Source organism: Furipterus horrens, unplaced genomic scaffold (genome assembly GCF_987537825.1).
Source record: "Furipterus horrens unplaced genomic scaffold, mFurHor1.1.pri manual_scaffold_4, whole genome shotgun sequence".
NCBI classification, from domain to species: domain Eukaryota; kingdom Metazoa; phylum Chordata; class Mammalia; order Chiroptera; family Furipteridae; genus Furipterus; species Furipterus horrens.
The window spans coordinates 56,203,385-56,215,979 of record NW_028327174.1 but is presented as its reverse complement, the minus strand read 5'-3'; the positions used below and the strand labels follow the sequence as shown (position 1 = coordinate 56,215,979).

The 12,595-nt window shown below is 47.3% G+C and overlaps 1 protein-coding gene across 6 annotated transcripts; it reads left to right on the top strand.

The window, feature by feature from the left end:
- The first annotated feature begins 1,017 nt into the window (after positions 1-1,017).
- On the top strand, positions 1,018-12,067 carry TAC3 (tachykinin precursor 3). Of its 6 annotated transcripts, none has more exons than XM_090275620.1 (8): positions 1,018-1,211; positions 1,789-1,901; positions 3,287-3,437; positions 3,834-3,930; positions 4,096-4,125; positions 4,229-4,282; positions 4,689-4,763; positions 11,842-12,067. In XM_090275620.1, the coding sequence occupies exons 1-7, from the start codon at positions 1,041-1,043 to the stop codon at positions 4,760-4,762; spliced, it is 690 nt and encodes a 229-aa protein (XP_090131746.1). In that variant the 5' UTR covers positions 1,018-1,040; the 3' UTR covers position 4,763; positions 11,842-12,067. The 6 variants fall into 6 exon arrangements, with proteins under 6 accessions (XP_090131746.1, XP_090131745.1, XP_090131744.1 ...); XM_090275619.1 differs by lacking the exon at positions 11,842-12,067 and adding an exon at positions 7,346-7,650; XM_090275618.1 differs by lacking the exon at positions 11,842-12,067 and adding an exon at positions 7,314-7,650.
- Positions 12,068-12,595: the final 528 nt, after the last annotated feature.

Below are 12,595 nucleotides of genomic sequence, written 5' to 3'. Positions count from 1 at the left end.
TAAATGCTGGCAGTGATGAATCAATCACTCTGAAGCGACTTTCACTTTGCCTTTCCCCTTAATTTTCTCTCTGGGCCTTCTTTCCCATCCTGACTATGACTCTGCCTCTCCCCTGGGGCTCTACCTTGTGTGTGAGATGGACGACTTAAGTCCTGTCAACAGTGTGGGCCATGAACAAGAGGAGAAGGTGCCTGAGCTGCAGGGGGACAAGCAAGAGAAGGGAAAAGTGTAACTGTAAGGAAAGAAAGAAGCAATTAAGAAACCAATGCTGGGGGTGGGGGCAAGGGTAGGGGAACAGCTTAGCTGCAGTATTTTGCTCTTCCTTTCTGAGATTATAGTAGGAGGACTAGAAGTTAGATTTCTAGAAAGATACAATTAAGAGACCGATTCAGTGGTCAAGAAAGAGTGAAGTGGGGATGCCAAGGGGAGAGGCATTGGCACTGAGGAGGTGGTGGATGGAGCCAGACACTGATGAAATCTCTGCTTTCAATAGTAGGGAGAAGTACTGACTCTCAGTTGATCTGAGGACCAAGGTGATAGGCCCACTCCAGCTGAGAGAACAGAGGGTGCCATGAGCACTAGAAGGGATGCCAGGATCACCTCCTCATTCTCAAGGGCCTCAACTTGGCTGTCCTGGTTGTCTTGGTGATGGCAGGGCCAGAGAAGCACCAGCCTGGAATTCTTCTGGCCTGGCAATTTAAAGGGCAAGGAGAGGAGCTGGTGGGTGAACAAGGAGGAGAAAGAGGCCCAGGGACCACACCTATTGAGCTAGATCCAGCAGGCAGATTTTGTGACAAATGACACACAAATCATTCTTTAGCATGCCCAGCTCAAGGACCGTTAGAAAGTGGATTGCTGGATAACCCCAGCTCACTGCTGGGTTTGTGGTGCGTGCGTGCGTGCGTGTGCGCGTGTGTGTGTGTGTGTGTGTGCAGCCTGTACCCTCCTTCCCCCCAGCCTTCCCCCCTCCCCTCCAGCCATCCTGGGATTGGTGATTCTCAGCCCCTCCCCTGGCTCCCCCAGACCCTCCCAGAGCCTTTATGAGGGAGCTGGGCTGGAGATTCTGCCACATTCCCAGATTCTCTCCACTCCCTGATTCCCTCTTCACAGCAGCACCAGCAGCACCAGCTTTTGTGGGGAGCAGGGCAGAAATCCCTGTCAGCTCTGATTCTACTAGACAATCCAGCTGTAGGCTCAGAGCTGCTCCAAAGGTAGGCGCAGATGGGAGAACATTGGAAGGACTGAAGCTGGCACTGAAGAACAGGGGCCAGAGTCAGGAGAAATCAAGGAAGTGGCAGCCTTTGATTGGGGAGCAGGGTACTGGGAAGTGAGCAGAAAGCAGAAAGGAAGGGGTTGAGAGCTAGTAATGTTTGGAGCCTGTGGATGCAGACTGTGTTCTACACTGGAAAGTTTTTGCCTAGGCGTTAAGCTTGTCTAGTGCTGGAAAATAGCACCCAAGATCCCTCCTCAAGCCAATGAAGGAAAAAGACCCATGCATGTCCTATAAATCTATCATCTGCCTTTGGTGCCTCCAGTCCCCGGCACAGTTGCACCATGGCCCGTTGCCACCAGGTGCCCATCCTGGGGGTGGGAGATGCGTCTGATGGAGGAGCAGGGAAACCAAGCCCAATGGATGGTCCTCCTGCTCAGAGATACTCTCCCCAGACCAGGGGTTGGATGGGAGAATTGGGGGCTGGTGAAGCAGGGTCAAGCCAGGCTGCTGGTCATGAATATTTCCTGTATTGTGTCCTCCCCCTGCCTTCCCTTCCTGCCTCTTTGCTGTCCTAGGCACCATGCGGCGCGCCCTGCTGTTGGCAGCCATCCTGGCCCTCAGCCTGGCCCCAAGGGCTGTCTGTGAGGAGTCACAGGAGCAGGTGGTGCCCAGTGGGGGCCGCAGGGAGGTAAGGCACCCCTCCGGCAGGGCCCGCCTTGGCAGAGTCCTGGACAACATCATGGGAGAACAGCTTTGCTGGTTCCAAAAGCTGCAGGGGGGAAGGTGTGGCCTGTGGGTTGGGAGTTACCTGAGTTATCCATTAGAGGGCTGGATTCCCTGGCCTCTTTGCTCAGCTCATGTTCTCGCTGCCTTTGGTTATGTCTGTAAGTATCTCTGTCCCTCTGCATGAGTCTGACACCTTATGTGTAAGAGGCACCCTCCCAATATGACTGACTGGTGACTTGGTGATTGAATGGCACTTAGAGAGGGAGGCGGGGGTGGGTCAGGCTGGTCTTAGGTTCTCTGTGGTCCAGCTTTGGTTCTGTCCTTTTTCAGGGCGGTGGGGGGAGGGAGATTCTATCTACTCTCTGGATGGTATGCAACGCAGTCAGAATTTCTCCCCCAAATTATCATTTGTATGCTCTTTTACCTATCAGTTATGTGTATTATTTTGTTTTCAGAATTCCCCTGTTCACCTACCCCTCCACCCCTGGTAACCTCAGGTGCTCCTAAGAGCCCAACCTTTCCTTTCTCCTATCCTTTGCACCCCTCTAGCCTCTGCTTAGCTACGATAGGAAAATAATAGTAAAAACAAACACAGACCAAGTTAGGCCCTGATTTCCATAGGTCCTCTAAGAAAAGCAAATAGGTCTTGTCAGGGTAGGGCTACAGGGGGAGAACAAGGAGGAAGTCTTTTTAAGGTTTTGAATGATAGCAGTTACATTGTTACAAATGTTTTTAAGATAATTATAGGTGAAACTTGTTACAAATTCAGTGTGCGAAGTCTAACTGCCTTTCTAGCTCAAGTCTGTTTAGCATCTCATTACAGGAGGTGGGCAGAGCACTTGAACAATTTGGGGAAAGTGGCTGCCTGGGAAGCTGTGTGCTGGGCGGAGAGAGCTCACCAGCCTTCACGCAGCTGGTGAGGTGGAGCAGGGCATGGTAGGCTGACAGCCTTGCAGGTGGCGGTAGTTGTACCAGATTCAAAAGACAAGACCAGTTCAAAAAACACACAAAGCCTGCCAAGTATAGGCCAAGATTTGAGCTCAAGGTAGTCAGAATATCTGGGTATTTTCCTCTGAGACACATTTGCTTCGAGGGCTTTCCCCTCTTGGTCAATGGAAGAGAGAGACTGCTGTCCTGCCCCTTCTCCCTGCAGGTCTGAGAATGAGGGAATTGGGGAGGGAGGAGCAAGGATAGATGAGGGTTGGTGTGCGCGGGGCTGCATCCTGTGCCAATGTGCTTCTGTGTGTGCTCAGCAGCCCAGGGACATGTGGACTCTGGAGAGAGAGGCACCTCTGAGATTCAAGGTGAGACTCTCCAAACATGATCATATTCATTGTCTCTGTGCAGCTACAATAAACTGGGTGTGTGGTGTGTATCCACCCACCCTTCTGCTGTGCCCAAGTTGCTAGGAAAAAAAAAATCACCAAGACAAGAGCCCCTGAGAACTCAAAGGAGGCATCATAACCTACTGTCTCAGTTTTGCTCAGACTACCTCAAGGTGAGCACTGAAAGGCCCACATCCCAGGAAGACCCTCCATCTTGGGCAAACAGAGACAGTTGGTCCATCTACAGGGATGCCCAACGTGTTCCTGTTACCAGGGCTTCTCAAACCATGCTATGCATGTAAATCACTTGGGGGCCTGGTTACAAAGCAGGTTCTGTCTCAGTAGGTCTGGGGCAGGACTGAGATTATGCATTTCTAAGGGGTGGTGTTGCTGACCCACAGACCACACTCTAAGAGCCTACTTCTCTTCCACTGTAGATCAGAGGAAATCCTGACAAGATATCAGGTTTAGCTGTGATAAACCCAAGAAAAGGCTGTTCCTTGTGGGAAAATTGTAAGTGGATTAGGTGTGAGCCTCCTGACTCAGCTGTCTTTGTTTCTCTTCCCTAGAAGTTCCCAGATATCAACCAGTTGCTCAAGACACTCTCTGGCAGCGGCTCAGTCTCTGTGGATGAATTGCTCAAAACTCTGGGCAAGGCTAGCAAGGGTAGGAAGTAGCCCCAGGGAGAGGGATGTGCAGGGGCAGGATTCTGAAGATTAAATAGGCCTGGGAGCCCCCTTCAGGTGGGAAGGAGACTGAAGAGGGCTTAGTGAATAATCGTCACTTTCCAGATTCAGTGCCCCAGTTATACACTTGTTTTTGTTTTCACAGATCCTAAGAAATTGTCACTTTTCCAGAAACGTGAGTAGCCTCTTCTCCCTTCCTATCTCTGCTGACCACTTGCCCAGAGCCCCACGGGCATGGGGCCCAGTGACTGATGGTTATGTTGGCCCTTTTCCTGCAGGTGACATGCATGACTTCTTCGTGGGACTTATGGGCAAGAGGAACATCCAGCCAGGTAAGAGTGTGTGGTGGTACAGTGACAGGATTTAGGGAACTGGCCAATACATGCAGATATCAAAAGCCTCATATTTACCTTCAGGGGGAACGACGAGACTTCTCTTAGCTACAGGGAGGGTTCCTCAGCCCTTTCTACCCAGTCAGCTTGGATCGGCAGTTCAGTGTTTGCTCCCTGGGAGACCTTTATAAGACAGTCCTGCTACAGCTTGGCGGGGGGGATGGGGCAGTGTTTGGGGTTAGTCAGGAAGACTTTGCTTCCTCCCAGTCTCCCAAACCAAGCATGCCTCTTCTTCCCAACTCTACCTTCCAATGTTGCCCTTCATAGCCAGCCCTTTGTTACTGGGCCAGGGTGAAGATCACAATCAGAAAAATCACTCCTAACTGCACTGTTGACTTTACCCCAGACACTCCTATTGATGTGAACCAAGAGAACGCCCCCAGCTTCGGCAGCCTCAAGTATCCCCCCAATGAGGAATGAGGTAAGGCTTAAATTGTTCAGGGGGAGGAGAGGGACTGTGTGTGTGTGTGTGTGTGTGTGTGTGTGTGTAGGTTGCCAGAGAAGCATTTGCTCTGATGCTGCAGGCATTGATACTCATAAATTTGCCCTAAAATACTCTGTCAGTGCCCAGCACACTGTCAAACACCAACACTTAAAGGTACATGCTTGTCTGCGACCACATGTACGCGTGCGCATGCACACACACACACACACACACACACCTCTTTTTCACCTCATCTCTGTCCCCTGCTGCTTCTGTGATGGACAACATCTGTTATCTGGATTCTGTTCTCTTGATTTGTGCAAAAGATGGAGGAGTCAGCATCTGATAATTACAGGTACCACATCCAGTTCCCAAGTGAAGTGTTTTGCCTGCCTCACAGACAGGCAGAACTATTCGGATGATTTAGAATCTCCATTTACTGAGTCCAGTCTGTAGTTATATGCAAGAGTGATTTAGGAAGAAATGCAAGGAACTCTTTAAATCTAATGGGAGTGGGCAGTGGCTGAAAACTGTACCTTAGTTGCTCTGTGGGTTGAGCGTCGGCCTGCGAGCTAAGTGTCGCTGGTTCGATTTTCCAGTCAGGGCACATCAGAGAAGGAAAACTCTGACTCCAAAAAACCTCCGCTGCCTTGCGGCATACCTCTTCAGGGGAAAGGCTAAGGGAGTAAACCCCGACAGAAAATCTGGAGCCGGAGTCCCTAAGGCGGTTTGACATTGTAGTCAACACCGGCAACTCCTGCGGCGCACCTGAAGCCAAGCTGTATTGACTCCGTCTTTCCCTTGGACCCTTCAGCTGCGAAGAGAGGGGGGGTCTGCTGCATGGGCAACAGCAGACCCTCCATATCACCCTGCCCAGGCTCTGTAGCTTCAGCTTCACTGGAGAGGACACTCCAGCGTCATCGCAAGATGTCGATTCAACACAGGAGGAGACAGATACCGTGTCACTCCCGAGTCGGACTGCACAACCATTCTCGGCAGTGCAGATAGACTCTTAAGAAGCTACACCATCGTCTCTCGAGACGGAAGGCTGCCGACGACGACGAGTTGCTCTGTTTAGCATAATGGATAAGAGCATGGCCTGAGTTTGAATCCTGGATCTGCTCCTCCCTAGCTGTGTTCCCTTGGCCAAGTTACATACCCCGCCGTGCCTCAGTTTCCCCATCTTAAAAATGGGGGTGATAATAGAACCTGTGGATCTGAGGACTGGGTATAAAGTGTTCGGAACAGTACTGGGTGCACAGTGCTCTGTGTGGGCTTTGTTACAACTGTTGCAATCGGTGAGGTGTGGGGAGTGTCCTAACGTTTCCCCTGGCTGGCTCTGGTCTGTCTACCTAGAGTGGTCTGGGCTGACCCCCGGCCTGAGTTAGCTAATGGAGCTCTCACTTGGTATGCAAGTGTGAGTCTCCCAGGAAAGTGTCTAGTCAAAACACAGGGACTTCCACCTGGACACCGTCTTCCCACACATGGCAGTAGCGGATCAACTGACTTCCAAAGAAAGGCAGTGGGAGGAGAGAACGAGAGGTATTCAGAAGCCTCAGTTATCATGGAGAGACGTTAGCCCTCACCCTGTGTCCCTATTACCCACACTTATTGGTCTCAAGGGGGTCTCAGGGGAGTCCCAAGGAACAGGACTTGGCTCTCAATGAAACTGCCTGTGCATGACTCCCTAGGCCCAGAGACGAGGTCTGGCCACCCCCGTCCCCCTATTCACTGTTAGGTGAGAGGGTGCAAAGAGCCGTAATAATCGTAACTCGCTGATTACATGGTACTTACCATATTATTTTGCTCTCATTAGATGGTTATTTCAGTCCTGCCGACCGCCAGATAATTATACGGGCAACTATATCTGGATAACATACTGTCCCCCAGCGTTATGCATCAGCCATAAAGATAATTACAGTGTAATTTTGCCATAGTATTTTATACAAATAGCAGAAACAAGTGCATTGTGGAAATCTACTTTTACTGCTTGCTGGTGAATCTAGCCTCTTTCAGAGGGACCGGGAGTATAATTGCAGCCTTCACAATCTCACCACTGTTCGAGCATTCTCAACCTGTTAGGTGTCAGGATGAACAGGACATAAGGTCCCTGGTGGCTGGCATATAAAGGAGATTAGATTCATCTAACAAAGATCATGTTATCATCTTATTTTAGTCATATGAAACTGCTGAAAAAGGAAGTGATCCCTGGGCCTCTTCTTGCTGGGGAGGGGTAAGGGGTTGGAGTGGGTGTTCTGGAAGGAGGAGAAGGGACTGGGTGAGGCTGGGGGAGCATTAGCACCAGAGCACATTGGATGTGGCTGTATGTATTGTATGCCTGGCTTAAGGGGATGCTAAGATAATATCAACTTTGTTTTTGTTTTTGTTGCTACTTTTCTTTTTCTTTTTGCGTGGGCCCTGTAGACCGTGAATACAGGTGTTTATAAGTAGCATTAGCACCTGCAGCTAGGAGAGTTCAGTCCTCTAGTTCAAAGGCTGAGGGAAAACTTTGCTTAAGACTCTGTTCTCTCTCATTCTCCCTTACAGATGCCCCTCCCCTTCTCTTTCTGCTTCCCCAGCGGGTGGTTGGTGGGAGTTTTACCGCACAGAAGATGTGGCTCCATTTTTTGGTCTTCAGCACTCCATTTCTGGATTCCTGGGCTGCTTCATGAATACACCCTGTCACTCTCTCCAAATCCCCAGGTGCATGCACTCCTATTTCCCTTTCTCTTCCCAGTTTTGTAACACTCTTGTCCTTAAACTCCTTCCCCATCCCTCTACCCAAGGCTGATGTAGAAGCTGCATAGTGAGCATCACCTGTCCCAGCTGGTATTGACTGTAGATTCCTCTGGCTTCTTCAACAATAAAGGATTTTTACATATGACCTAGAGTGATGTATTTTTTTGGTTGGTGGATGAGTAGTTATTTCTCTTCCTTAACTCTTCTAACTACATCATATATACATACATACATGCTTATCTGATGTGCACACATACAAAAATATATGCTGTGTAAATAGAAGTGTTTTGTATGCATCATTTTTTTCCAACAGTGCCTTATTCAGGACTCCATACAATTAGTATCGGAAGATTAGTTAGTGATTAAAAGAATAGATCTATGAATTTGGAAGATGGTTTCTAGCACTCAAAGAATTTCATAGACTAGATTCAGAAAAAGAAAAAAATAGATATTCTGAAGGACTTATCTATATTTCTAGGATGGGCCTGGGAGACATTAATCTCTGAATTTGGCTCTGATTAGAGGTGGGGATTGAGGCTGGGCAAAGATCCAGCCACAGAGGAGGATGCATCTCTAGCACTGTATCATTATTCCGTCTCCAAATGTCAAGCATGGGTCCTAAAACAGGCTGTGGAGATGAGATGGTGACCCATACACACAGTTTATAGTCTAGCAGGGCCCTGGACATGCAAACGACTCTTGATCCTGCTACGATGGGGCATGGACAGGGAAATTACTGAAGCAGCTGAGAAAGAAGCGAGCAGATATTTTCAGTGTTAACTGACCACCTTAGTTATTATAAAGAGAAACATTTATTTCAGAGTCTTCATTAATCTACTGTTACCAGTCTGTAGCTAGTCCGCAATATACAAGGCACTTAAATTAGGTGTGTGTGGTTGTCTTTCATTAATCTGATGTGCTAACTATCACAGCCCACTGGTCCCAAGGGGGCTTCTGTACCCTGATGGCACAGTCTAGGAAATCCTCAGGCTTCCTATTTTAGCCTGGAGCGGGGGCCTTGGCCAAGCCCATGAACTACCCTGATACAAGTCAACATTCAGCTCTCCCAAGGCAGCATAAAGAGAGGGCCATGGAACCGGAAATCATTTCGGCAGTTCCTTTAGCCTAGTGCAAGTTCTCTCTTCCCAGAACCTGACTGGGGCAACTTTAGACTCATAGCTGTACCATGGGGCTGGGGAGGAGGAAGAGCTCAACTCAGCATCTCTGGTGTCAGGTCTATTGCTAGAGGTGAAAGAATGTCCTCACCCCAGATCCTCAAGCCTTTCTTCAGTGAGTCATCTTGTGTCTTTTCAAAATTATCTATCAAAAGGGTTGAATTTTTGCAGTCTGGGGAACTTATGTGGATCATAAAATCTTAAAAGAGTTGGTTCTACTCACACTTGGGAGTCTGGCGAGTGTGCTGAGGCTACACGAGTGCGTTGCCAACTAGGAGCATAAATGCAGATAGGCTGCTCTCTGGTGGGACTGTCGAAAATTGCAGTACTGGGGATCCCGGGGAAAATGGAGACATGTTTTAAATCAGATTCCTGTTTTGTACTTGGAGAATGCGTGAAGGAATCCTGGCCCTACTCTTCCTGTTGTAAAGAGGTTGATGCCTAAGGATACCTAGTCAACAAAACCTCAAATGAATTCATGGCCCTTCTCCATTTAGTTTAGTGTATGTGTGTGATTGTGATTGCATGGTGATTTACTTTATTATTTTTTATTTTTTTGGCATGCTATTTTTCATTAGTTTTGTACAAAAGAAAAATAATTCCCACAGACAAAATTCCTAAATCCTTTTGCTGCTTAAAAGAATTTTTTCTTTTAACTTACTGATTTTTAGAGGGAGAGAGAGAGAAACATCAATTTGTTGTTCTACTTATTGATGCATTCATTGGTTGAATTTTGTATGTGCCCCAACTGGAGATCAAACCCACAGCCTTGGTGTAGTGGGACGATGCTTTAACCAACAGACTTACCTGGCCAGGGCTTGCATGGTGATTTACTTTAAAAAAGACGTCAGTACTAAAGGTTCTGGACCCAATTCCAATGTGTGTATAGGGGGAGGTTTTCTTATACCAACAAGCCACTCTCTAGCTACCCAGAGATGATAGCAGATTCCATGGGTTGAGGGCTTATTTATTTATTTATTTCTAGAGAGGGGAAGAAAGAGAGGGAGAGAAACACTGATTGGATGTGTGATCAGCTGCTTCTTAGACATACCTCCAAATGGGGACCTGGCCACACAGGCATGTGGTCTGACTAGGAATCAAACCAGTGACCTTTCAGTTTGCAGGCCAGTGCTCAATCCACTGAGCCACACCAGCCAGGGCAAGGGCTTATTCTGACAAGACTACACCTCAACTTCAGATGCCAGTCCAGGACTGGGTTGTTACCTATGCTTCTAACTGACCAACTACAGATTGGAGGTTCCCATGACCTGTGCCCTGGGCTCAATAAACTACTCACAGTTTATTATAGAAGGCTGGAACTCTGAAATAGCCAGTTGGAAGAGATGCATAGGTGAAGGCATGGGGAAAGGATGCAGAGCTTCTATGCTCTCTCTGAGGGCACAACTCTTCTCTCCCCGAATCTCCAAGTGTTCACCAACCCAGAAGCTCTCTGAACTTTCATTTTTTTATGGAGGCTTCATTACGTAGTATCGATGTAAGAAACATCCAAACCTGTAAGAATTATTATGGGTTTATTTGAACCAAACTGATGACAATTGCTGGGAAACAAAATCTCCACAGATTGAGAAAACGCTCCAGAGAATGGCAGTTTTGCACCTTATTTTATGCATAAGGATCAAAGGAAGAGGCGAAAGGAGGGTTACATGAAATTCACTGATGATAGGTTAGGGAGGTGAGAGAAAGCAAGGCAAGGAAATCTCTGGGATTGGATAAAAAGGAAAATGAAGAGACAAATTGGTGGGTGCAGGATAGTTAACAATTAACATTTACAGCACATGGAGATGGTATGCTGGGGAACAAGGTAACAACCATTCTGTGGTCTTGAGTTCTGGTGGGAGATCGAGCCCTGAGGGGTCTGGAAAAGAGGGATTACTCTGACATTCCAAAGGAATGTTATTGCAGATGCAAAAAAGACAATAGACGGCTTCAGTTAAGGCAAAGACTGATCTTTGTCAGAAAGATACCAGCCTAAGAACGACTACTTGCTATGACTCAGTTTTAGCTAGAAAGTTTTAATTTCAGACCATCCTATGTGGTTACTTTAGATTTCTGAGTTTGTAAGGCCCAGTATGCAGGCCTCCTGGAACTGGTCAGGTTTTTGTCCACGATAGGGACTGAGGAATACGTAGTAAAGAAATAAAATAAAATTGCTATAGTCAAAGCTGTTAAATTACTAAATTCAAGCAGTTCAAGGCATGAGAAAATGATTCTATTCTTAACTAGCCTGGGAACTTAAACTTTTGAACTTTTTAGTCCTTTGTCAACGCCTGGATATACACCAAACCTTGGAAGAACTCTGATTATCAACCGGAAAGACTAAGAATAGAATGTTCACGTACCCAGACCACCTGACATCTGTTATCCAGACCACTGGTCAACTAGAGGATCACCATCTTGGACCTGGAAGCTAAGAAAACCAGACTGACGCTTCTCAAGAATATACTTTAAAAATTTTTTTTTATAAGATTTTAAAATTTATTTATTTTTAGAAAGAGAGGAAGGGAGGGAGAAAGAGAGGGAGAGAAACACCAGTGTGTGAGAGAAACATTGATTGGTTGCCTCTCTCTTGTTGGCCCACAATCCAGGCATGTGCCCTGACTAGTAATGAAACTGGCGACCTTCTGGTTTGCAGGCCTGTGCTCATAAGAACTCTTAGCTTTTCTTTCTTCTTCAGAACACTCTGAGTCTGTTGGAAACATGGCACTCATAGATTTGCTTGATACAGGGCTGCCACTGTTAAAAACCAAAATTTAACCAAGTAAATTTAAAGCTCAAATTGGATTTATTCAAAAATCCATAAATCAGGCAGCCAATCCCATGTAGCAAATAGAAATAAGTGCAAAAGAGCTGTAGAAACGGAAAGGCTTTAAAGGCAAAATGGGGGTGGGCCAAGAAAGTTATTTAGCAAAGAGTGGATTATTGTAAGCCAGGTCACCTTCCTCTGGGGGGACCGGCAGGGACCTATCAGGCAGATCACCTCACTAGTGCTCACCAGGAAATTCCAGACCGACCAGTTAAGATTATATTCCTGGGAGAGGCTACAGCTGCAGTTAGGTTAGGTATTAAGTCTTCGTTTGTTAATGTGGACTTAGTACAAGCTTGTTGTCTCTCTCTCTTTTTCTTTTTTTTTTTTTTAACAGATGGTTAAAGCAGTTGGTTAGAAAGATTGAACAGGCCCAAGACTCTTGCAAGTATTGCAGCCTAATGTCTCAGAGCCGCGCTGGAGGTTTGGAGTTTGTTGAGTGTATGATATTCCACTTCAGGCCGCTTGATGGCCTCATCCAGCTGTAGGCAGTGGGCCTGCCATTGTAACCTAATACCAATCTCCAACTGACCCTTTCACAAGAGAGCTAATTGGTACTACCTGCTCCCAAACTACAAGAACAGGTTGTATGGCAGTTTTTGCGTCTTCTTGCTAATAAATATTACATGTTTGGCAGCATTTAAAATGTTTGCTTTCAGCATAATCTACCACCAGTTAGTGAGATTGTGAAAAGGGGGATACACAATCTTCCAAATTCATAAAATAACTGATGATTGTTGACCAGCCGAACTGGCTTAGATCGGCTGTCGTCATCCTATGTGTCCCCCTCTTTCCATTAATCCACCCAGGAATTACTGAGCCCTACCATGTCCCTGCGTGGGGGGTTGTACCTGGCCGCCTTTCACCCGGCAGTGGTAGGATGAGACAGGAGAGAGGCTGAAATAGAAGGGTCCTGGAGCCTGAGGGGTTCCTATGTATTGAGGAGAAAGTGCCAGCCATAGAACAGGGGAGGCGATAAGAGCGTCGAGTTGGGATAGGATTTTTCCACTTCTCCGGGTACCAGCAGGAGAAAGGAGAGGTCCTCCACCTGGTGGATCAGCGCTTTAGAAGAGCCAAAGCTGGGGGGCTGG

Excerpts from the sequence above, each read along its gene's own strand:
- TAC3 (XM_090275620.1), top strand. The coding sequence starts at position 1,041 with ATGAGGGAGCTGGGCTGGAGATTCTGCCACATTCCCAGATTCTCTCCA. Across the intron at positions 4,126-4,228 it reads ATTGTCACTTTTCCAGAAAC|GTGACATGCATGACTTCTTC; the intron begins GTGAGTAGCCTC and ends CTTTTCCTGCAG. Across the intron at positions 4,283-4,688 it reads CAAGAGGAACATCCAGCCAG|ACACTCCTATTGATGTGAAC; the intron begins GTAAGAGTGTGT and ends ACTTTACCCCAG.